The 23826-nt window shown below is 50.4% G+C and overlaps 6 protein-coding genes across 6 annotated transcripts; 1 reads left to right on the top strand and 5 right to left on the bottom strand.

Annotated features, from left to right (window-relative positions):
* Window positions 1–347: 347 nt before the first annotated feature.
* ino80 (chromatin-remodeling ATPase INO80) lies at window positions 348–5485 on the bottom strand (the record flags this gene model as incomplete). The annotated part of the gene is made up of 3 exons (XM_057070564.1): window positions 348–541; window positions 606–4875; window positions 4952–5485. The coding sequence occupies 3 exons, from the start codon at window positions 5483–5485 to the stop codon at window positions 348–350; spliced, it is 4998 nt and encodes a 1665-aa protein (XP_056917175.1).
* Window positions 5486–8037: 2552 nt separating this feature from the next.
* On the top strand, window positions 8038–9204 carry N7503_011019 (zinc-dependent alcohol dehydrogenase; the record flags this gene model as incomplete). Its single annotated transcript, XM_057070565.1, has 3 exons — window positions 8038–8697; window positions 8755–9109; window positions 9158–9204. 3 exons carry the CDS (start codon window positions 8038–8040, stop codon window positions 9202–9204), a joined length of 1062 nt encoding a protein of 353 aa, XP_056917176.1.
* A 196-nt stretch (window positions 9205–9400) lies between these two features.
* On the bottom strand, window positions 9401–11305 carry N7503_011020 (putative GABA permease). Its single transcript, XM_057070566.1, has 5 exons — window positions 11167–11305; window positions 10227–11101; window positions 10086–10172; window positions 9635–10028; window positions 9401–9579 (listed from the first exon to the last, which is right to left on the bottom strand). The coding sequence occupies exons 1-5, from the start codon at window positions 11267–11269 to the stop codon at window positions 9416–9418; spliced, it is 1623 nt and encodes a 540-aa protein (XP_056917177.1). The 5' UTR covers window positions 11270–11305; the 3' UTR covers window positions 9401–9415.
* Window positions 11306–12218: 913 nt separating this feature from the next.
* Window positions 12219–14965, bottom strand: N7503_011021 (bifunctional K:H/Na:H antiporter NHX1). The gene is made up of 5 exons (XM_057070567.1): window positions 14781–14965; window positions 14674–14703; window positions 14414–14563; window positions 13686–14345; window positions 12219–13615 (listed from the first exon to the last, which is right to left on the bottom strand). The coding sequence occupies exons 1-5, from the start codon at window positions 14821–14823 to the stop codon at window positions 12405–12407; spliced, it is 2094 nt and encodes a 697-aa protein (XP_056917178.1). The 5' UTR covers window positions 14824–14965; the 3' UTR covers window positions 12219–12404.
* A 728-nt stretch (window positions 14966–15693) lies between these two features.
* N7503_011022 (putative sucrose transporter) lies at window positions 15694–17835 on the bottom strand (the record flags this gene model as incomplete). Its single annotated transcript, XM_057070568.1, has 4 exons — window positions 15694–17069; window positions 17128–17449; window positions 17545–17584; window positions 17672–17835. The coding sequence occupies 4 exons, from the start codon at window positions 17833–17835 to the stop codon at window positions 15694–15696; spliced, it is 1902 nt and encodes a 633-aa protein (XP_056917179.1).
* A 988-nt stretch (window positions 17836–18823) lies between these two features.
* Window positions 18824–21178, bottom strand: steA (sexual development transcription factor SteA; the record flags this gene model as incomplete). Its single annotated transcript, XM_057070569.1, has 5 exons — window positions 18824–19079; window positions 19139–19222; window positions 19332–20867; window positions 20924–21023; window positions 21079–21178. The coding sequence occupies 5 exons, from the start codon at window positions 21176–21178 to the stop codon at window positions 18824–18826; spliced, it is 2076 nt and encodes a 691-aa protein (XP_056917180.1).
* Window positions 21179–23826: the final 2648 nt, after the last annotated feature.

Consider the following 23826-nt stretch of genomic DNA (forward strand, 5'->3'; position numbering starts at 1 on the left):
TTATAACTGAAAATCAGAGTGTCAGGATCAAGATCAAAATGAATCAATAAGTGAACGTCTATCACAACACATCTTTTTCTGCCCCGTCATGCATCCATCCACTGCATCTTGCAAATGAAATAAAAGAGAAAATAAAAGAGAAACCGGAGGAATATCCGATATTGAGTCCAAGCTGATTCCTCCCAAAGATTCCGTCAAGGTTGTATGGTAATACATAGCAGATTAGCAAGCCTGCCAAAAGAGAAGAAAGAAGAAAAGGACAAAAGAATAATAATATAAAGAGAGCACCACAGATCACATAACGCCGTCGCCCAGTTGCAGTTGCAGTAATTGAAACATCCATTTGATTAATCCAGACCACCGTCACCGTCGATTAGGCGGAGACGTTCGTTGGTGGTTTTAGCACGCTTGGACGTGCCTTTGCCAGGGCCTCGACCACGACCTCGTTTAGCCACCGGGGCTGACGAGGAGTCGACCGGTTCGGAAAGGGGAGTGGCAGCCCCGGATGGCTTGGCACTGTTGTCATCAAAGTTTCCTTCGCCTGTAGTAAAATTGCAGTTAGCGAGCTGTTTCAGAAACAGTTAGATATGAGCAGAAAGCCTTACCTTCATGATACATGTCATCCAGCGTAAGATCACGCTTCCGCTTCGCCGCGGCCTTCTTTCCGCCCTTGGCGCCTCCCATGGCTTCACCACGTTCAATGGCCTCCTTCTCTCGTTGCTCGATAAGCTCGGCTTCATCGTCATCAGCAAGCCACAAAGCGATATCCTTGGTACGGTTGTCGCGGGCCCGGGTGTTGAAGTCAACCCCACCGGAAGCGCCACCCGTGATAACAACACGCTGCACCTCCTCCTTTTGGAGAGCGCGTTTGCGGATGCGCTCTTCGATGGTTCCACGGGTGATCAGTCGGTACACAGTGACCTGGCGTGTTTGACCCAGACGATGCGCTCGGTCCATGGCTTGTGAATCAATGGTGGGATTCCAATCGGAGTCATAGAAGATGACGGTATCGGCGGCCGTCAAGTTGATACCCAAACCACCCGCGCGGGTAGAAAGCAAGAACACGAAGATTTCGGGATTGCTTTGGAAGTCCGCGACAGTGTCACGACGATCCTCCAGCTTCGTACTTCCGTCAAGTCGACAATACTTGTAGTTTCTGTATGTCAAGTACTCTTCCATCAGGTCAATCATACGGGTCATCTGGAAGTACAGCAGTACTCGGTGACCACCGGGCTTGAGTTCTCGTAGCAACTGGTCCAGTTTCGCCAACTTTCCAGAGTCCGTCACGAAGCGACGCATCGACGGGACTTCGATGTGAGTGTAGCGAGACTTGAGCGAGAGTGGCTGTGGCAGTATCGCTGGTAGCGAGTAGGGTGCGGGATCAAGGTTTTTCGTAAGAATCTGCTCATCGGCCTGTCTGCTAGGGATGTTATATAGAGCCTGACGGATCGGCTCATTGAACATCGTCTGGTGGTTTGCCCGCGGGGCCTCTTGACCCGAGGCGGAAAGACTGATTGGCGGCGCCGAAGCTGCAGGAGCAGCGCATGGCTCAATCCGGTTCAGTCCTTCGTTTTCAAACACCGAGCGGGAAATGGTCATCAGGTCACGCATACGGCCCTCGGGTGTGATATCGTGAACAGCCCGAGCATCATTGCGTTCGACAATATTGAGCATAGAATGCGACAAAACAGAATTGCAGAGCGACTTGTCTTCATCATCGTAAACAACATTCAAATAAGACAACCGGTTGGACTGGCCACGCCGGCGAGCTGCACGTTCGTAAACACCAAGATGGGATAATTCGCTGGCCTCTCCAGCGGAGCTGTCAACAAACCGCAGGAACGAGAAGGCGCCATTCTCCCGCGCACTCTCTTGAATGTTCTCTGGGGTCCAGACGTTCATCATATGCGAGAGATACTTGTTTCGGAAACCAGCAGTGGGGTTGCCAGGACCTGGCATGTCAACACGCGCCGCTGAGCTAAGCAGCATGCGTGGTAATTCATACTCGATGAGATTCTTGGTTGAGTAGCGAACATCAACAAAGTTTCCTTCACGCACGAAAGAGGCACACTCCGCGAAAGCAGCCGCCGAGAACGGTGACTTGGTTTCAGCTCGTTCAAAGAGATCAGGGTGATTGCAGACCTTACGGAACTGCATGACGAGGTTCATCAGTGTACTACTATCGGTATCATCACCGCTAGCCGCCTTCTCGATAAGATCAATAATGCTAACGCGATTGCGCAGCTTGGTGTACAGAGCTCGTTGGCGGTAGGTCAAGTCACAGAAAATATCCTTCTCCACCTTATCACCAAGTTCTGATTGCACGTTCTTCTTCACACGACGAAGCATGAAAGGCTTCAGAATCATATGTAGACGGCGCAGTTGATCCTCGTTGAGCTTGGTGTTACTTTGGGCATGGGACTCAATGTCCTTCGAGAACCACTCGCTGAACTCATCATGGGAGTCAAACAAGGTGGGCATGATGAAATGCAGTAAAGCCCACAGTTCTTGCATATTGTTTTGAATTGGGGTACCAGTTAGCAACAGACGGTTTCGGCAAGAAAAGCCTAACAGGTTCTTCCATCGAGAACTCTGCGATGACTTGATAGCCTGAGCCTCATCAAGAATCATGTACTGCCATTTCACCTTCTGAAAGTACTGTGCGTCGAGCACCACAAGCTGGTAAGAGGTAACCAGGACGTGGAATTCAGACTCACGGGTGTAGGTAATATGCTTGCGGTCCCAGAACTTGCGAAGAACCTTTCGGTCCCGTGCGTTACCCCAGTAGGGCAAGACCTTCAGATTGGGAACAAACTTGGCGATTTCCTGCTGCCAGTTATGCAGAGTAGAGGCAGGAGCAATAACCAGGAATGGTCCCCAGATATTGTGGAACTCGGCGAGATAGGCCATGACGGAGATAGATTGGATGGTTTTTCCGAGACCCATCTCGTCTGCCAGGATACCGTTAATACCCTGTTCGTACAGATTGACCAACCAGTTGAGACCCTTCAACTGATACTCCTTTAGCTGAGCGTTCAGCATGGTAGGCTGAGAAATTTCAATGTCACCCAGACTGGTAGGGTTCTGGAAGTTCAACTCTCCTTCGTCGAAAGCGGCCATCTGGTCACCACCCTTCTCCTGGTTGAAGGCACGGGCACGGTCCTGGGCTTGTTGCACAGCGTTTTGGGCGTTAGCCATAGCCGCCTGTTGCAGGACAGACTCATCTTCAGCATCAAAGTCGAGGTCTTCAAAATTAGTGACCTTGCTGCTCAGATCAGCCACGCTATTGGGGAGGTTTACGGTGTGTGCGCCAGGTTTGCCAGCCTTGACAGTCTCGTTGGTGGCAGCAACAGACCCATCGCCGGCAGCTTCGACCTCATCAGTCTTAATTTTGCGACCGATAAAGTGAGAGTAAAGTTCAGTTTGGGAGATCAGGAAGTTGAGCTTGCGTTTCTGTCGATTGGCTTCACGCTCTGCCTCGGCCTTCTTAGCAGACTCCAGCTCCTGCTTCTCTGCCACGCGACGCAGATCACGCTCTTCTCGCTCGTTGCGTTTCCAGAAGGACATCATCTCTCTCATAGTACGCTTGGCACGCGCTTGAGTGTCCTTGGTGCTCTTGTTGGTGCGCTCTTGCCACTTGCGGGACTGCTTGCTAGCCAGCTGAGCAGTCTTGCGCAAGTTCTCTTGGCGCGTTGACAACGACACAGTCTTGATGCGATAAACCTTGGGAATATCTTTGCGAGCGATGTCACGCCAAATTTGTTCATAGATCTGGTTGTAGCCTTTGCTATCGTACTGCAATGGGAGGCTGGGCGTGCCCTCTTTGGAGAGAGCACCCTTCTTGGAATCGCGCGGCATGTAATAATCGTCGTCCAGACCGGCAAGGTAAGCAGCCTCCGCGGCATCCTTTTCGGCTTGCTTTTGCTCTTTGGACTTCTTCGGGCGAGTGGAAGGACCGGCACGTCCAGAGCGACGGCGTGAGGGGGATGAACGACCGATATGGAAGGAACTGGTAGTCCCACCTTCAAGGTTGGGCGCAAGTGGAGTGATTTCACCCATATCATCCTGGGCATTTCCACCCTCGAGGGCCCGCTTAGTAGACTTGATCTTCTTCTGAGCACGTTCGGCCTCGCGGAGAAACTTGGCCTTCTCTGCGGAGTCCTGAGTACTGTCCGCCTTGCGTTCGGCCTCAAGCTTCTTTTGCATCTCTAAGCGCACTGTGTTCTCCCGACGGCGCTTGCGTTGCATATCCTTCTTGCGTTCCTTCTCATCATGGACTTCTTTTTGTTGAACCTCTGCGATGACAGCACCTTCGTGAAGGGCGCGGAACCGGTCCGTTCCAAGTATATAGCTTTTCTCGAGGTTCTTCGCCAGATCGATCAAGAAGTCGTGGCGACGGCGCTTGCGTCGAAGACCCTCCATATGATCGCTCTCATAAGCCCTTCTACGAGACTTCTCCAGGTATTGCTTCTTGTCCGCATCAAATTCAGGGCTCTCCACGTCGCTCTTTTCACCATTGTCGATCTCCATCACAGCGCGGTGCACCTGCTCAGCATCCACTCCTGGAGGAAACGGCTTCCGCTGGGGCATCCGGACAAGAGTCTCGATGGGCTCAGCTTCTGATTTGAAGCCGTTGGAAACATGTGGTCCCAAGGGGTCCGGATAATGGTTATCCTGGCCGCTCTTTGTCTTGTGGTAAAACGTCCCGGCAACAGGGGTCAGCTCAGGTTGTCGGTGGTCGTAGACGGAGGGTGTGTGTACTGCGGGCGTGGAGGGATGGGAGGGTTGAGGAGAGGGTTTCCGTGCAGGCTGGTCTTCTGTTGGTCCAGACAGGATACTGGCAAATGACATGGGATCCGCAGCTCGGGCAGGCTTCTAGATGTGGCAAGTACTGTTAGATAGGGTCTTTCTTTGTGATTAGTGGACATAAGTCAGCATAATTGATACGTACCGACTCCCGTGGAGGAGAGGCGGGTCTAGATTCCCGCATCATGGATGTCGCATATCCCGCTCCGTTACTTCTCACTCGGAACGGCGATTCTGACTCACGGGTTGGGGATTGCGAGTGAGCATCTGGGTGGTTTGAGGGATGTCCGTGCGGTGCCGCAGCACTGTAAGGTGAGGTGCCGTTGCCCGGCAGCACGGAGTTTGGAAAGGGTCGCGGAAGAGGAAGTTGCGATGCAGCACCCGGGGCGTGTGCCTGGTATTGCGACTGATCCGCGTGTGGCGGCGCAGCCCCATTCAAGGGTGGTGGGAGAGACGCCGGCATGGGTGACGACGCGTGGGAGAAGCGAGGGCTTCGTGACACGGACGATGGGCCGAATGCTGGAGGTGTCTGTGGGGGATGCTGCGAGTATGGCTGCTGTTGAGGGGGTGGCTGCTCGCCGTTGGGATAGAATGGGCGGTTCTTGCCAGGAGATTCGTAGGTTGGGAACCGATGTTGCTGAGTCGGCGACTGAGCGTTGTATGGTGGAGCGCCGGTCATGATGGCCGTGTCCCCAGCGCCGATCAAGCGCGGCAGGGGCTATTCAAGCGAAGAGAGATAGAAGACGATGAATTGAGACGAACAAAGGTCAGACGGCAGAGGGGGCACCCATGGATAGGTAGTCAAGGGGGGTGGGACTCTCGGAGAATCTAGCGCGAACGCGACGTCAGCGTGTATTGGTCGAAGTGGAAAATGGCGAAAGGGCGAGTGGAGAGATGCGAAAGAACGGGAGAAAGGATGATGAAGAAGAAGCAGAGATGATAATACCTGATGGGATGATGGATCTGTTTGTGGTGGGAAGATGCAGGAAGGAGGGATCTTTGTGGCCGCGGAGACCCAAGCAGAGAATGCGCGGCTGAGCTGCTAGCGAGGATGCAGGTTGACGAGGTGATTCCCAACTTTCAGGAATTTAATATATTTTTGATAAATGGTTGGATTGTAGTGAATGAGGGGGTTGGGGGAGAAGAAAGGGAAATGGAAGGGGAAGAACCGTAGGATTTGCCCTTGTCAAGCATCTCTGTCTCCGATGGCTTTCTTCCATCCGGCACTCGCGCTTCTTTTATTTCTATTTCTGGATGTGCCCTATTCTACTTAATCAAAAGCTGAGTAGATAACACTCAATGACTCTATCACTCTACGATATCATTCCACGATTTTCCTTAATGGAAGTAACTTTTCAATAGTTGACCACTTGGTTTGCAGGTGAAGCGGGAAGCTTTCCATACAAAAAACACTGGGGAAATTGACGAGGTAACCAAATCTCTATATGAGGTTGATTGGGGACACCTTTACCACAATCTGTGAATACCTTTCTCTTCCCTTCATGCTGGGGAGAGTGATCTCTCTTCAGCTATAACCTTTCTTTCTTCCCCGGTTGGTGTTCCTGTCCATTCCGAAAGACTTTATTCCATCTTGGCCGATCCCGGGGCTTCCACCAGAACCACCATTTCCACAGGGAATACGGGGCTGAGAAGAAATTCCCTTCCTATGGGGGTTTCCACTTGGTAAAACCAATAAAAAAGGTCTTCGGGAATTACTAAGATATGCTAGCGTACCCACGATCTTCCGTGCGACTTGGTCATGCTGATGATCCCAGCTGACGCCCAGGGGAGAAGAAAATCCGGGTGGAAAACTAAAGAAAGTCCCCGCAACTGTGGAACAAAGAGACCAGTCAGGTTAGACATTGATCTTCACTTACTTAGTTCTTGAGAACGAGCCCCTAGATACGGTATTGCATGATAATCGCTCATCTGTCTCGGGTAGTTTTGTTCCACCTAATGTAACTCGAGTGTGTTGGATCTCCTCGTTTCAAAATCCAGATCGGGGAACTGGCAGACATGGTGCAAATTCATCCAGGCTTGGACGTCTATCGAATGGCTCAATTCCATTCTTCAATAGCTGTCTGTTTCAGAGCGGCACATCCACGAAGAAAATCCATCTAAATGGACCTGACCATATAGGATATCCAAGTAACAATGGGCATCTGGAGCAAAGCCACTATAGAATCATCAGTCCAGATATTTCAGGTGTTTGTACTACAATGGTGAGAAAGACCAAAGAGCTCAAGCACCCATAGATTCGGATGTCGATTAGCCGGCCAACATAGTAAATTCCAAGGCCAACCGAAAAAGGTAGACAACACCTACAAGATGTTGTCCAAGCCATAATACCCCGGAGAGAAAAGTGCATCCCGAAACACATCGGCCTCGTTCTGGCAAGAAAACGGCATATGCGGGGTCAAGTATGTGGAAAGGAACGCGATTCCCCCAAGGTCCACATGTGGAATACTAAAATTAACCTAATCAATCATTATGCACTAAATAACTGCTAGAAACCCAAAGAACAAAAGCCTTGCTTCCAACTCACACCCCTGGGATATAATGGCATGATTCTCGGAGATACCATGAGTTCCTCCGTGGGGAGATCGGATGGTGACGTCCTCCACTCCACATCGTTCATGATCGCAACGGCAATTCCCATAGCGGAGAAACCCCTGTACTCCCGCCACAATATAACAATAGTACCATCGACATCACATTTTCTGTTCGAATTGGGGGTCTTGCGTCTGTGCTCGGTGAGCGTCTGGGCTCCATTGACTTGTTTCAGGAATCGGGGCTGCAATCGGGGTCTGGGCTTGAGGGGTAATTGGGGGAAGTATCAAACCTGTTCAAGGAACAAAAGTATTAACTCAGGGTGATTCAGGACGAATGATATGCTATGGAGTTATAGGCCACCAGATACGATCTTTGGTGGAAAAGAAGGCCAAGGCTAGATCTAAAGGATTCACCCATGGATCAGGAAACAGGAAATTATGCATTGGGTGACAGAGTAACAGAGGCTGTCATGCTTGGACGAGATAATCCAGCTTGCTTTAACCGGCAATTGCGATCGGTGGCACCACATCTATGACATCCCGTGTACATGGATTTAAATTGAGAGCATTTCCCTTGTTTTATTCCTCACTGTGCACTCTTCTTCTACTCGACACATTCTACTCTATCTCTCTACAAACTCCTTCCGACTCACCTCCAACCTATTTTATCACAACCAGAATGACAATCCACACCGTCCCAGACACTCAGTGGGCCCAAGTAGTCGAGGCCAAAGGCGGACCCCCAATCTACAAAGAAATTCCCGTCCCAAAACCCGGCCCCGATGAAGTACTTATCAAAGTCAAATACTCAGGTGTCTGCCACACAGACCTGCACGCGATGAACGGTGACTGGCCCCTCCCCCTCAAGCTCCCCCTGGTCGGAGGCCACGAAGGAGCAGGAGTCGTAGTAGCCAAGGGCCAACTAGCTCAAGGAATCGAGGTTGGCGACCACGCAGGTATCAAATGGCTCAATGGGTCGTGTCTTGCCTGTGAGTTCTGCAAGACGGCCGATGAACCTCTCTGTGCGGAGGCACAACTCTCGGGTTACACAGTTGATGGCACCTTCCAGCAGTACGCGATTGGAAAGGCGGCGCATGTGACCAAGTTGCCTAAAGATCTTGCCATGGATGCCGTTGCGCCTATTCTTTGTGCGGGTATTACCGTTTACAAGGGATTGAAGGAGTCTGGGGCTAAGCCTGGTCAGACAGTTGCTATTGTTGGGGCTGGTGGTGGTCTTGGTTCGTTGGCTTTGCAGTATGCTAAGGCTATGGGATTACGAGTAATTGCTATTGATGGAGGTGATGAGAAACGTGAGATGTGTGAGCAGCTTGGCTCTGAGGTGTGTTGTCTTCCCTCTTTCTGCACTTTGGTGAGCCAAATACTAATATCATGCCAGGCCTATGTCGACTTTACCAAGTCCAAGGATCTGGTTGCGGATGTGAAGGCTGCTACCCCAGAAGGGCTGGGTGCTCACGCGGTCCTTTTGCTCGCCGTCTCTGAGAAGCCTTTCCAGCAGGCTGTTGAATACGCTCGTCCACGAGGTGCTATAGTTGCCATCGGTCTCCCTGCCAATGCATTCCTGAAAGCACCCGTCTTTGAAACTGTTGTCAAGATGATCAACATCAAGGGTAGCTACGTTGGAAATCGCCAGGATGGTGTTGAGGCCATTGACTTCTTTGCTCGAGGATTGATCAAAGCGCCGTTCAAGACCGTTCCCCTCAAGGAGCTGCCTAAGGTGTTTGAGCTCATGAGTAAGTGCTGGACCCAATACATGGGGGTTGTGTACTAATGCAATACAGAGCAAGGAAAGATCGCCGGTCGTTACGTGGTCGAGATTCCTGAGTGATAAGCTCGCAATCAATAATGTGACAGGGGCACGGAATTTGTTCAGAGCTCTGTGGACTTGACAGGAGATGTCTCCAACGACTAAGCTACGGTTACTGAGAGAAGAGATCACGAGACACGAGATGCAATTTTTACAATGGAATACACGATAGCCAACAGGGATAGTTCACAATGGAAACCATCAATAATCTACAGCACCCCTTAGTCGTAGTCTATTGTTCCGACTCCACCTTCGCTTCAGCCATCTTACCCTCATCCTCCGGTCCAACCGTACTCTGAGGACCTGTGAAGGTCTTTCTTGCATGAAGTACATAGTAAAGGGCAGAGCCAAGCCAAAGAGCTCCATTGATAACAACAGTATAGTTCATATTCTCGGCTAATCCAATAGTCAGCAAATAGGTCACTCAGGAAAGCTATGATTAAGGACTCACAATTCGGGTTTGGTCCTTCAGTCGGGAACATGCAGAGTATAATGGCGAAGATCATGTAAATAACTGCAACCCATGCAATGGGCTTACTGAGGTATTTCCCAGTATAGAACTCGCCAGGCACAAAGCGATCTCCGCCCCAGACGAGACGTGCCAAGATGGGGGTTAACCATGAGAGGTCATTAGCGGCGACAGCGAGCGAGAACAGAGCATTGGCAGCGGCGGCGTCGATTAGGGATAAGAGACCGATCAAGACCGAGATGAAGACCACGCCACAGATCATGTTAACAGGTTGGTAGCGCATAAATTTGTGTTGGCTGACTTTGCGGAAGAATGATGAAAAGGGAAGGGCGCCATCACGGGAGAATGCCCAGCTTTGTCGGGACGCGGCCAGGACCTGTAGTAAATCGAACATTAGACGATGTTTTCAATACTTTAAATTCAAAATACTTACAATGCTCAATCCCATGAAGAACTGGACGGATGCCACCACAGCCATAAAGCCAAGGGCACCTTGCTTTCCAAGAGCATCGTAGTAGATCTAAGCAATATGTTAGTAGATGCTTCTCAATTCAATTTCCAGAAAGAAACATACCTGAGCCATAGGCTGGCCAAACTTCGAGTCCAAGATCGCTTCGATGTTCGTATCCATACTGGCCGCAATAACCGCCAAGCACACAAACCCAAGGATTCCACACAGTCCAGACGAAGCAATGATGCCCAGCGGCACAGCCCTTGCCGCATGAGTCGCCTCTTCACTCATATGGACACAAGAATCAAACGCACCGATGGTCCAGATAGGCGACAACCACGCCAACATGAACGACCACCCAGCAGGCCAAGTAGTAAGATTCTCAACCTTACCGAAAACATACCCGCCCGAGTTAACCGGCGGCGCGTTCTCATGCTTCCCAATAGGAAGCGCAATAACGGTCGCAACGACGAGTCCAATATTCAAAAAAATACACACAGACTGAATCTTCGGCATGACCCGTCCAAAGAATGTAGCCATAAATCCATGCGCGCATACGGTGGCGACATACGTTCCGTAGATAACAGGACGAGAAGCGGACCAATTCCCATCACGCGCGATGGAGATCATGGAGAGAAGCATGTTGGCGAACCCATAATCAATTGAGCAAATACCGCCGATCAATCCAATGGTATTACTATACCCCACCACAAAACTGAGTGGGTTTTTCCATTTTTCAGCGGAGTAGTAATGTGTCCAGAAATATAGACCACCGGCTGTAGGCATGGCGGAAGCCATATCAGCCATTGCGAGACTGACAATGAAAATAAAACAACTTGCTACCAGCCAGCCCCAGACCATACCGACGGGACCTGCGGGCATTGAGAAGGCAAGGGTTGATGCGATGGAAGGAAGGAGACCCATAATGCTGAAGGCGACGGCGAAGATTTGGACAGTAGAGTAGTGGCGGCGGAGTTCTTGCTTGTAACCCAGAGTCGCTATCACAGATCATCAGCATCGCTATTTCATTGTAGAGGGGAAGCGGTAGCAATGAAATAGTTACCCAGTAACTCTGTGTCCCCAGCTGGAGAATCTGTTCCAACAATAGCTCCATGCTCAACAGGCGTTGACGGCCTCGCATCAATAGATTTCTTTACATCCACCATGATGACCTTGGTATAGACAACGGGATCGAAATCAAGATTCAGGATAAAGAATGCGACATCCGGGGTTTAAATGAAAAATAAGGCGACCGAAAGTATAAAGCACATGGCAGAAGAAAAAAGACAAGCCGAATGCACAGCAGACCCTCGGAAGATAAAGCATCAATCCGAGGACAGGGGCCCAAGCAGCCCACATCAATATCAATCCTACTATCTAATCAAAAGGAACAAGCTTCCAAGATTCCGAAGCCTATCAGTGATACGCATTGGGGCCAAGAAAGTCACGCCATTTGTAGGTACGAGGTATGTACATGCTGTGCCGCCCAAAGCTAAAGTATGTGGTGTAAACATAGTCAACTCCTCGTTTAGTGCGGAGTTGGAGCCACGAGCCGATAGCCAAGGGAAAAGGCCTGGAAGGTGGAGGTCGGGGCGAGACATGGAGGATTTGAGTGGCTGAGAAAGTTAGTCGCGACTGAGTCGTGATTGGAGGCGCGGTCATTCCGCGATAGCTGCTGTCAGATAGATAGGCGTGGTTGATCTGGTTGGTGTGTGATAAGAGGTTTGGGGTTATTTGGAGTAGATCTGTTTGTTCTCTGGGCACTCTCCAGGAGCTGACGATTGCGCTTATCTCAAGCTGGTTATTTGGGGCTGTTTCTGTCTCTTTTAACTTGCTGATCGGGGGCTTTCAAGATTTGGACATGTATAGCGGGTTTGGTTGGAGCGGGACGAAGCTAAACCCCAGATTCTCTAATCGAGTCGGCTAGTCGGCTATGTACATTTAAAGCTTGCTAGTAATGGCACTTCACATTAGGAATCCATCATTTTCCATTACCTTGGAACTCGCCACATGATCAGGTTGCCTGAATATTCGTGACATGATACTAGTACAAAAAGACCAGAATCCATGAATCCATCCGAAACCCGGGAATCGTACACAAGGCCACCAGGGCCTGAAAGGTTGAACAGAAGTGACCACATCAATACGCGAGACAAGACATGACAAAAGCAAGGAAAGAATAACGATGTTCCAATGTTACGATAATGCAAACCCAAAACAGCAAAAGGCTAAATATACATTTCATATTGAAGAAACATAAACATGCAGGAAGGAGTAGCCTTCGAAAAAGGTATCATCAAATCAGACCGCGCCGGGTCCTTTATGGTTGGATTGATCAAGCAACAATTTCGGCTTGATGTAATCCTCGTCAATCTGGCGGAACCATGCCGCATGATCACCGTTCGCACCGCCAGAGAATAGATCCCGGAGAGCGTCGCGAGCGGTAAGACCAGTCTGCTCCCGTCGGGCGGGGGAGGCGGTGGCGGAGCCCTCGATGGGTAATGGGGTATTGGGACCCGAGGGTGGGTTTGATGGAGATCGTCGCATACGAGATGCGGCGGCCTTTGCGGCGGGTGGTAGGTCGTCATCAGAGACACCATCCAGATCGAGATCAAACTCATCGGGGTGGGCGACTGGGCTCGCTCGCGCCTTGCCACTAGGCGGGAGACCAAACTCGTCGTCGCTGCCCGCGTTGCCGCTATTAAGTAGGGTTGCTGTTGAAGAGCGATCACGCCGCGCCTGGGTATCTTTAGAGCTGTACGCGGCCGAGTACATTCGTGTGTGGCCATGGGGTGGACTGGGACGCCGGCTGTTGCCGGAAGAGTAACTGCCTCCTCGTTCACCGAGCCCGTTGCGCTGGTGGTTGGGCGTGACTCCATCCAGAGGGATAGTGGAGTCGCCGCGTCGCGGAGTATATCCGAAGGCAGTATCGGAACGCTTGTAGTAGGTACCACCGTGGGCGACCTCAATATCAAACTCATCATCCGAGTCAATCTCCTCGACGACGCCGGTCCGGATGCCCATAATCTCCAACATGCGTGCCGTTGTTCCACCGAAGATAATGACGGTTAACACAACAACCACCAGAACGGTAGCTCGCAGCGTCGGTGCGTTAGCACCCGAGAGGCCTGCCGCCAGTGCGACTCCTACAGCACCACGCAAGCCAGCCCAGAAGAGCATGGCCTGGTATGCGAAAGGCAGTTCATCTGCGACTTCAATACCCCGACGACGAGCTCTGTACCGGATGAACCAGTTGATTGCCTTCGACAGAGGAAACACGGCAAGATAGCGGGCAAGGCAGATTCCAACAACTGAAATCATAATGAAAAGCGGATTGAACTGCAAGTTGGACTCGACAAACAAGTCCAGACCAAGGTAGATGAAAATAAAGTTCTCCGAAAGCTGCGCCATGACTTGGAACAGGTATTTAGTAGTCAGCTGCGTACGGCGGGACATGTTATAGTAAGCGTAATGCTTCAAAGTGATTCCGCAGAACAAGAGTGACACAATTCCTAGAGACCGTGACGTTAGTTTTCATTGTAATCCCCGACTGCCGAAATGGACCGCACGGGTGAAACATACCAGACAAGTGCACGCCGTTCGAGAAGAAATAGCTGGCGTAAGAAATAAGAATAATAAGACAGCTTTCAATCTTCGGCATACGGCGGACCAAAGTATACTTGAGCCCCAGAGCCGTGGCGATACCAACGATGATACCAACAACCATGCTACCAAAGAAGACTAGCAAGAAAAGACCAATAGCTTCGAAGAAGTTCAAGAAGCTCAGCGAACCAGCATCTGTCTCCGCATATTTCTGTGCAGTCTCGAACAACACGATAGCGATAGCATCGTTCAGGATCGACTCTCCAAAAATGATCGTATAAAGCTTCGGCTCAACCTTGTACAAGTTGAAAATGGCCAAAATAGTGACCGGGTCTGTAGCGGAGAGGGTTGCGCCAACAGAAATCGCCTCGACGAAAGAGATGTTCAACCCGTCCAGCGGGATACGGGTCCAGAGGTAGAGAACGAGGCCGAGGACCATGGCGGAGATAAAGGTACCGGCGAATGCGAATGTGAGGATGGTGCCGATATGGCGGAAGAAATTCGCTTGATGAAGTTCATATCCGGAGGCAAGAATGATAGGGGGTAGGAGGAGGTTGAAGAAGAACTGGTAGTCGAATGCGACGCTATCTTGAAGGGTCGATTGGGAGGTTAAGCGAATGATTAGGCCAACGAACATGCCTGGTAAGATAAAAAATCAGTGGCGAGCCCAATTGACAATCAATCATGGTCCTCTTGGTGGTACATACCCGCAAAGATCGATAAAACCGTTTCGTGGACGGCCTGGATCTTCTTCTGCTGGAGGATGTAGCTTGTGAACAAGGCGAACATCAACAGCATGATCATAATAAACAACGCCCAGGAGCTAGTAATCTCCTTCGATCCCGCCTCGGGGTTATCTGTAGAATCCAAAAACAACATCGGTCAGATTATCATCCCATCACCGCATCGCGCAGGGAACACGTCGGGGTCATCATCGGAAAGAGGGAGGGGGAGCTCTCATGCGTACCATCGGGATCAGTGTCCTCCGACGCTCGCCCTATAGAATATCAAGCAACGTTAGCTGGCGATCCATGCAGATAGAGATCCGATCAAGACCGGTGGTGGTAGACGTACGCAGCAGAGCGTGGAGGGTCTCGCTCATGAGTTGACTAGCCATCGCGACTCGGTAGGAACGTTCGTCCGCGGATGAGTGACAATTAACTCAAGCGAGTTTGATATGCCAGGAACAGGCGCGCATAATCCACTGGGTAGAGCCCGCAGATTAAGTGTGTAAAGAAGCGGCGCAATCAGATACAAATAGGTTTAAAGGTGGCAGGCCAGCTTGAGGTTCTGAGATAAGTTGCATTCGCCGAGCGGAGGGACGATCCAGCGTAAGGGGCGGGTATTTCGGTGACAAGACTCGATTACGGGCGGAAAGTCGGATCACGAATCCTTGTGTAATCAGGTAACGTACAATACGTGAAACCAGAAAACACCCTATGTGACACGTGGGCCACTTTAAGAATGCCGCGCAACACGCCAAGACAAGCGGGCTGCACTGATGAACTCGGTTTTACATGTTGATGTTGAACCTTGAAAATTGTACTCTTCCAAAACATTTGAAACCAGGGAATTTTTGAACTAAGGGGCCTAGGGATTATGCACAGAATAACTTGCAACGGATATATCATATCCCTCTTCACCTCCCTACATTCGAGCTCTGACTGATGACGGCATAACCCCCTGACCCACACCTCTGTACTACATGTACGTACATCATTGGCATGTTCTGAAGTGCAAGATGAGGATCAACCTCGCTTGAAATCCACTCAGTGATCGTACAGTATACAGTCCCTGCCGATGGAATCTAAAACTGTGGATGCATTATTCAGCTGCTTTAAAATTATAGTAATTGGATTCAAATCTTGTTCCTGTCACTTTGAATCGTTTGATTGTACCGAAAGAACGGCCAAATATGTACACCTAATACCTCAAGCTAATGAACGTGAAACACGATATTCGTAGATTTCGTAGCCAGGGACCGGAATCACTGTGTACCCTCCGCCAATCGCTTAGTTAATACCGCAGCTACTAATGCTGCACACCCCCCAAATCGTAGCACCCAACCGACGCTATCATCCCAGGGCTCCCCGCGCGGTTTTTGAGCGGCCTTGAATATAGCACTGCAAATAAGACTAGAGAATATTTGAGGGAAGGAAATCGCCACATTATGCAGTCCGAGGACTATCCCAGCTTGAATCAAGTTGTCTGAATCGGTATCGGCGGAGATTTTATAGCGACCCTCCTCGAGATTGTCAGCATTCGCATCGTCTGCACCGTGATGATCATCTTCATCCTCGACGGAGACCGGCACATAAGAGTTGGATGACACGTGGGGGCCCGGAGCAGAGACCGGAGATCCGTCGGTGGTGGCCGTGTGCCGTCGCAGCCGACGTTCAAGGTCTATGCGAGAAACCTCCGCCGAGATCAAGGCAAATGGCGCCCATAGAGTTACAGCCCATGAAATACCGATGAAGCCTATGGCAATAGAGCCGGCCTGATAGGATGAGATGAAGAATGTACTAAAGGTGCAAATCGCAAATAGGATGTGCGACATAAGCCACGTGCGTCGAAGTGTAAGACCGGGGATCTGCAGACGTGAAAGCCATGTTGGTTTTCCATCGTCCATGTTCTTCCCCGAACGTGCATCCAACAGAGGCTCTGATGTCACTCCAGTTGGCAACGCGGATATTGATATCCTGCGGGAGTGCTCTTCTTCGTCATCGAAAGTGGCATCTAGATCGTCTTGGTGTGCAATCACTCCGACAGTAGGTTGGTAGGTAGGAACAACAAAGATCGGAAGTACAGTGTTGGCGGTGAATGATATAACGGCATAGATGAGTAGAGCGAATGTTCCGATGCGTGTGGCATCTTCCCAAGCCTTATCAATCTGATCCTCAGGGAGATGAGGGTTTTCTTGGAAGATCCGATTAACGTAAAGCTGCCCGACGTAGGTAGTAGAGTAGAACAAGAAGGGGAACCAGCCCACCCAAGCTGCAATCTGTACCTCACATACTCGCGCAATCTGTGGTGGCAGAGTGCGAATGGATTGAAAGGTTTGTTTGAAGAATGCGATAACTCCAAGCCCGTCTGAGGGCGGTGGACCATCAAGTCTGGGGTCTCGTTCTTGAATATAGGAGCAGCTGGCAGCCAGTGTCACACCAAGTGCGATAGATGCAAAGGCGCAAAGCACTTTGAATTGAGTATTTCCAAAGAATGGAAAGTATTTGGGTAAATGCATGTAGCCAAAAACATAGCCGATGATATTGCCCACTCCCGTCCATCGACTTGCCCATGCATTTGCCAGTTCCTGCTGGTGGGATGGGCAATTGTCGAGAATAAAAGCTCTAATTCCAGCTTGGACTGTAAAAGATTGCCTATCAGCTAGCGCAACGACAATAAGATACAGTTCTACACTCACCTGTGTTGATAGCGAAATCAAGACAGAACATCATAAGCGTCGCAACGATCATGGTTGTCGTCTTAGTCCCACTTGAAACTGGATCCACGCCGAATATCGACAGGAACCCGCCAACAATGTCTTTTACCCATGCGAGTAGAAGTAAAGATATGATGGTAGCTGCACCCCCAACCACCATGAACGGCTTCCTCTTGCCCCATGATATCCGACAATTATCGCTTCGAATGCCTATATAAGGTTGGACTAATGTACCCGTCAAGGGCCCGGCAATCCAAACACAAGCAAGAAAGGCTTTGCTCATGCCCAGAGAAAGAAGAAATGGCTAATCCGATGAAGGGTCAGCGCTTTCGTGATACCCTGAGCAACCAGCTCGAGGCCAAGCGGGGAAATCATGACAACAGTTTTGGTGACACATACCGATCCATTGGACAGCTCCACAGACCAGACAACCTGGAGGCTAGCACGAGAATACTGTTAGTGAGGAGGTTCATCCAAAAAGCGGTCTAAGGTCCGCTGTTCGTGAAACAGAACTTGCGCAGCTTACCCCCCAATAGAGACGGTGAGCAAAAACAGGTACCAGCTACTCTTTGACTCCTCACGAGCCATAGAGTTCCCAGGAGGAAGTAAGCCTTCACCTTCTACCTCCTGCCGCCCAGGCATTAAGGGCGACGTTTCGCGAACAACTGAAAATATGTTGGTTTCCCCCATGGGGTAGGTACGGTTAAGGTGCGATAAGAAGGGAGACCCACAATGATTGTCAAGGATTCAACCGTGACAAAGGATGGTCCACGCGGAGCTTGGTCTCGACGCTAGGAAAATGGCGTGTTTGCTCGAGGGGAGTAATCGGGCCGCAACGAATGTAGACAAGCTTGGAGGCTGGGGGTTAGGTAGGTTCCGACAAATCATTAGCCGGAGATATAATGAGGCGTTTGATCATGGGGCCCACAGTCGGGAAGCCGGAATCGTTTTGGCTGTCACACCACTAAGAGGGTATAAGATGTAATATTGTCTGTCCTCCTGATCTGGATAATGGACACGGTGTAGACAGCCTTCAGCTGATTCCATGTGTCCCAGGGATCGACGTCAGCATGCACGTGATAATATCATCCCGATTTGGATAGGTTTTAGCTTTGAGGCGTACCAAGGGCTGGGCTCAGGCACAGATTCATTTCTAAACATTGAATATTATGCAAATGCTATTTTGGTATACGTAGTTTTGTAGTCAAGTCAATTCGTTAGAGTTCTATAATATAACCATGCTGCATGTGCAGCTTCCAATCCCTGCTCTTCAAGAGAAGATTCCCAATGTTCCAAAAAAAAAATAAGCGCAGACCAAATGTGCCCCCAGACCCTTGACATTGTACGCCACGCGTGCCCGTACCCGCCAGGCAGGTTCGTTGTCGAGTGTCGGAGTAAGCACCGATTGCGGCGAGACGATAATACAAGGTTGTACCATAACCAAAACAAAGCCGTGGATCCCAACAGATAAATAACAAAGAAATAAAAAAAATGTAAAGGAAATGCCATGCAGGATGTGCAAGAATAGCAAACTTTGGACAAGGAGAACGTCGTGGTGCGAAGAAAAGCGGAAGTGAAACCATTAGACACCTGGATCAAGGTCGCTAACAGTGCGCCTGTAGATCCAAAATAAAAAAGACGAGACCACGCCAAAAATATACCTGGCTTTGCAGAGAGCTTACATCTGCTGTTGGAGAAGTTGAGGAGCAATCATATGGGCGCCAACCATGTTCTGGTGGACGGCCGAAGGCATGCTCATGGGTGCAGCCATGGAGGTCATGGCAGGCATGTTGACCATGTGGGGAGCGTGAATGGACTCTGGCGCTGGTGGAGATGACTCTTCGGCGGAGTCGAAATCATTTCCGTCATTCTCCAGCTCTTCCTCGGACACCAAAGGCTGACCATCTTGTTGTGCCTCATGGATACGACGGTGCCTGATATGGGATTAGAATCGATAGTCAAAAGGACCCGAGACCGAAACAAAGAAACTTACTGGGCAAGATTATCGGAGCGCGAGAAGGCCTTGCTGCAGTATGGACAGGGGTATGGGCGTTCTTGTGTGTGAGTTCTCACGTGCCTAGGCGCCCAGATTAGTCGGCGGCTAAAATCATCACAAGGCATTGTGCATTGTGCAGATCGGCGCCCCACAAGGGACGCCAGAGTTTCAAAAATAGAATCATGCTTACCTTTTCAGATGCTCTAAACGCTTGAAGAGTCTGCCACATGACGGAATCGGGCACGAGTGGGATTTATGCGGGTACGGTCCCAATTCCATCATCGTGGCACTCCGGGCCCGACGAGCGGGTCCGGGGGCTGAGCGGTCTCCTCGGCTGGTACTATTCTGAACAGACGTCTCGATGGCGGCACTAGTGGGTAGCGCTGCCAAGTCGTCATGCGGGTTTGACAGGGGTACTGATTGTGGCTCCACGCTACCATCGAGATGCTGCAGTGGGGTACCGTGGCGCGAAATTTCATGCAGCAAATCCTTCTGAGGAAGCATGGTACTCGGGTATGCGCGCGATAGGTCGTGTGCGGACTCATCCCCCTCGAGGCCCGGAGCCACAGAGCTTGAAACTGAGCGACGAAGATCGCTCGGCTTGTGGGCTGCGTAAGTGGTTGGGTGCGAAACGGATTGAGGTGGAACCGAGCCGTTCATCACACCTGGAGTCCCTTGAGAAGACCCCGGAGTGATTGATGGTCGTCGCCGCCGCTGCTTGTAAGTTGGCGACCCTTCGATTACCGAGTAGGGGTTAGAAGAATAAGGCCGAGGCGCCGCTTGGTAAGGACCATTAGCGAAATTGGATGGCGGAAGCTGCATCATGGGGTTGTACGGGGCCGCATGAGAGAGATCCGGAATCGCGGTGTACAAGCCGGTGTCTTCGTTGGCGATGTATGCAGGCTCCGCGCCGAGTCCGACCGAGTGCTGGGGCGGGGTAACTGGCTCAAATGATAGGCCGCGATTGCTATAATCCTCGTACTGCGAGGACACGAAGGACGGTGCAGGTGAGTACTCGTAGAAAGTCGGCATAGACGAATGGCGCTGGTGGATGCGGGCGACAGGCATTCCGTTGCGGTCGTACTGAATGGTTCCGTAGTCCTGCTCTCGCTTAATGATGCTCTGGACCAGATTGTTCGAAAGCGGCATCGGCTGGTTGCTGTACATCGGGTGGGCCGAGTCGTCCTGGAGAAGAGGGATCGCTGGGGGAGCCATCTGGGGAGGAGGCATTGCGTCAACGGTCCGAACCACGGGGGAGTTGGGCTGGCCATATGTCGTACTTGCGTGGGCACTTGCGTGGGCAGCAAAAGATGACGAGTTCGCTTGTTGTGCTTTCGTCAATTGCTCGTAGAGGGACTGAGACGAGTCGAATTCGAAGGACATGGCCGGTTCACTGACAGCGACCGTAGTCGCTTCCTGATTCATCTTCTCGCGCTTCAGATCGCGCTCCAGCGCATCCAAAAACAGCCGGTCGTGGGGTACGCTGTACCAGTAGAACACCTTCTGCTTCTTCTGAGTTCGGATGCAGTTGTTCTTGTACAGGAAGTCTAGGAATGCGCTCTTCGGTTCCTCCAATGTCGCATCGGTGCCGGCTTTAAGATTGCGGAGATCGGAGAAAATGCCCTCTTCGAACTTCTTCGAGTTCTTCACCGGACGACCGAACGCTTGGAATCGAAATGCGAGGCATCGGACGATATCCGTACCGGAAATGTGGAAGAGGTTGCTCCTGTAAAGAAATCAATCAGCTCTGGTCTGGCTAGACCTGTTATCTGTGGCACGAACCATAGAATGCAAGAGACGTAGTCACCGGTCGGAAGCAGGAAACGTCGAATCAGCTGGTCAGGTTGCCAGTCGACAGGCGCCGATAAAAGGAAGTATTTCACTAGTTCTCGTCAACACCACTGGTTTCGCAAAGGGGAATCTTTGCGACGTCATACGATTGTCCACTTGTTGCAGGGCGACTTGCGCATCGTGAGGAAGGTTGTGTTGCGCTTCCGTTGAGAGCATGAACGTCTCGGGTTTCTGGGGCGGTGGCATGGGATGACCATGGTGGGGATACATTTTTTCACGCGCTCTAATGTAAGAAGCCGTGAGCGCTGATCGGAGAAAGATGACGAGATAGATAAGCAAGAGCAGGGGCAGGGCAACAAAGGGTATCTTATCCGACACCCAAAAGGCGCTAGGTTTGACACCCTCTGAAACCATGTACCACATCCAAACAAGTGCAGCTTACCTGTAGAGAGGTGATTCTATCACCGTTGGATCAGAAGCGCGGATCTAAGGTCTAGTCGGGAAAGGTCGAGGTGATCAACTAGTGTTGATTGGCAGGGATGATCGAATGCTTTTAGATGAGGAGCCAGCCTCAAAGGGAACAAAGGGAAAGACAGAAAGGTCAGAGAAAGGAACTGGGCCAGCCGGTATGGATCTCTGAAGGGGAGAGCAATTTCTCGCACAGCGGGAATAGAAACGAAAGTGGGAGAGAGATGTGGGATTCGAGATGGGGAGAAGGAGGAAAGAAGTAGGGGGGAGGAAGTGCACAACGTCAGTTTGGTACTAATAATAATCAAAGGGAAGCGCCAGGACCCTGCTATAATGACCAGTCATAACACGATGAGGATTCTAACGAGCATTACATAAATAACATCGATTATGGGTCCAGTAGAGTTGTCATTTATGACATAACAGGTATTCACACCGTTCCTGGATTTGGTGGACGTGGTTGGTCCCAAGTCTCCACACCCACAGTGGGAAGATGGGGCCGGAATGTTATGATTCGCTTCTTACTTTGAAGTAGCAAAATCAGAAAAATCAAGGTCTTCTTTTTGCGCCCCCTCATTTCTTCTGCCAACAGAGTTTCCAAGCTTCCTTGCAAGACCCTCTTTCTGCAGGTTGATTTGATGCATCAGCCAAAGAAGGTGATCAGGCTGCAGATTATAGATTATCTAGGGAGGATCTTTTTCTTCTTTGGGTATACTTTTTAGAACGTATACAACGAAGTTACAGATGCACACTGGTCACGTCGACGGAGGTACCTCCAAGTCCGGCGGGGTTTTCGTCAACAATAAGACCATCTCTGTACTCCGTATACAACTCCAAGTTTCGGTCAACCCCTACGGAGTACACAATCATAAAATAAAATCAAATAAAAATCAGAAATATAGATTAATAATAAAAAAATCAAAAGCTCCACCAAAGGGCCTTGCTCACTCATCAAACTGGCGCTGGGGTACCTGAAGCCGCCCTTGTTGTTTCAGAATCCCGGGCGCTTACATGCATTGAAACGGGTTCTCCTCCTTCCCGTCCCACTTGGTCCTCTATACTATTCTTCTCTCATCCTAGTCTAAGGAATTTCTCCGACTCTAACAGAGCCCGTGCTCGGTAAACTATCATGGTTGTGGAGGAGCTACGAGTTGTTCTGATTTGTCTTCCAACCTTCCGTGTGATCCCGAAACCAGGAATCCCAAATCGGTATAATGTTGTGGATTAACTCGACGGTTTATGTCGATGTCTGGCGAGGCCTATACCTTCTGGTTGGTCCGAACTTCTGCCGTTCAAGTGTGCTTCGTACCGGGTACCTGACTTGGGCTTTTACCCCTTTTTTTCCCCAATGTTATCGGGACTTGGAGGTGTCGCATTCCCATCAACCAAATGATCCATCACCAACTTTGTGACTGGTTATGTCATATATGAAGATCAACACGTTGGCAAATTCCAGACCTACGCCCGACCGTCATCCGTGGTCGAAAAGCGAAATAACCCGTGAAAATCAAAAGCTTGGCACCGACACCTGGAAATGAGGATTAATAACCTGCGCCAAGGTCCAGAACACAGTTGTGCCCCATAAGGCCTCGGCGAAAATTTTTTGCGATATCAAATGTAATTCGCTCGAGTCCACCCTTCTGCCCAACAATTGAGTCTTGACAATTTCGGCTCAGATCCTGCCATAGATCGATGATCTTTCGTGGAGCATAGCTGGTAAAGTTGTTTTGGGTATCAAATCGTGTTTCATCCTCGATCAAGATTCACCGGGTATGTTCCGTGCAGTCATTATCGTTGCGTCGTCACGTACAAAGTACAAAGTCATGGTGAACAAAGCTTCTCAAATGTCTCACTCTCTGTCAAAAGCCTTCGGCTAGACTATCCCCTGACCCGCACGCTACTGTCCTATTTAGGGATTGAGGGGTCATAAGTTAGAGTTGAAACGATGAGAGTCTATCGCGAGAAGTTGCCATTCGGATAGGAAACCTTCGAGCCCCTGATGGCATGAGTCGGGTGAGTGGTCTGCACGGAGCGTAGAATGACTCGTGCCTGTTTGATCGTCCCATCTGAAACGATCTAGAAGTTCTAGTCTAGATCCTGGTTGAGACCGTGGGGCCTTTCGGTTGCTAGTGTCGGTTTGGTGGCTGGGAAACCACTGGTAATCAATGCAGCAACCCCGAAGAGGAAAGTCGGCATAGAAGTGGACTACGTAGCAGAACTGGCCATTGCCATCCCTGTCCAGTGACTTGCAATCCCTGTTCAATTGACGATCTTCTCCCTTCTTGCTAGATGTAATCTACGTAGCGGGAAATTGCGCGGTGTCGAATATTATTGCTAGGGCACAAGCTTTGACCGTTTGTGATCACGGCGGACCTCAGGATCTTCCAGATCGACAACGGAAGGGTATTCTGGAAAACCCGAGTTCA

Source organism: Penicillium pulvis (assembly GCF_028828015.1).
Source record: "Penicillium pulvis strain IBT 33274 chromosome Unknown scaffold_8_segment0_segment0, whole genome shotgun sequence".
Classification (NCBI taxonomy): Eukaryota; Fungi; Ascomycota; class Eurotiomycetes; order Eurotiales; family Aspergillaceae; genus Penicillium; species Penicillium pulvis.

Excerpts from the sequence above, each read along its gene's own strand:
- N7503_011020 (XM_057070566.1), bottom strand. The coding sequence starts at position 11,269 with ATGGTGGATGTAAAGAAATCTATTGATGCGAGGCCGTCAACGCCTGTT. Across the intron at positions 11,102-11,166 it reads TGGGGACACAGAGTTACTGG|CGACTCTGGGTTACAAGCAA; the intron begins GTAACTATTTCA and ends GATCTGTGATAG. Across the intron at positions 10,029-10,085 it reads TCTTCATGGGATTGAGCATT|GTCCTGGCCGCGTCCCGACA; the intron begins GTAAGTATTTTG and ends GATTTACTACAG.
- N7503_011021 (XM_057070567.1), bottom strand. The coding sequence starts at position 14,823 with ATGGCTAGTCAACTCATGAGCGAGACCCTCCACGCTCTGCTGC. Across the intron at positions 14,704-14,780 it reads GACCCTCCACGCTCTGCTGC|GGCGAGCGTCGGAGGACACT; the intron begins GTACGTCTACCA and ends GATATTCTATAG. Across the intron at positions 14,564-14,673 it reads GGAGGACACTGATCCCGATG|ATAACCCCGAGGCGGGATCG; the intron begins GTACGCATGAGA and ends TGGATTCTACAG.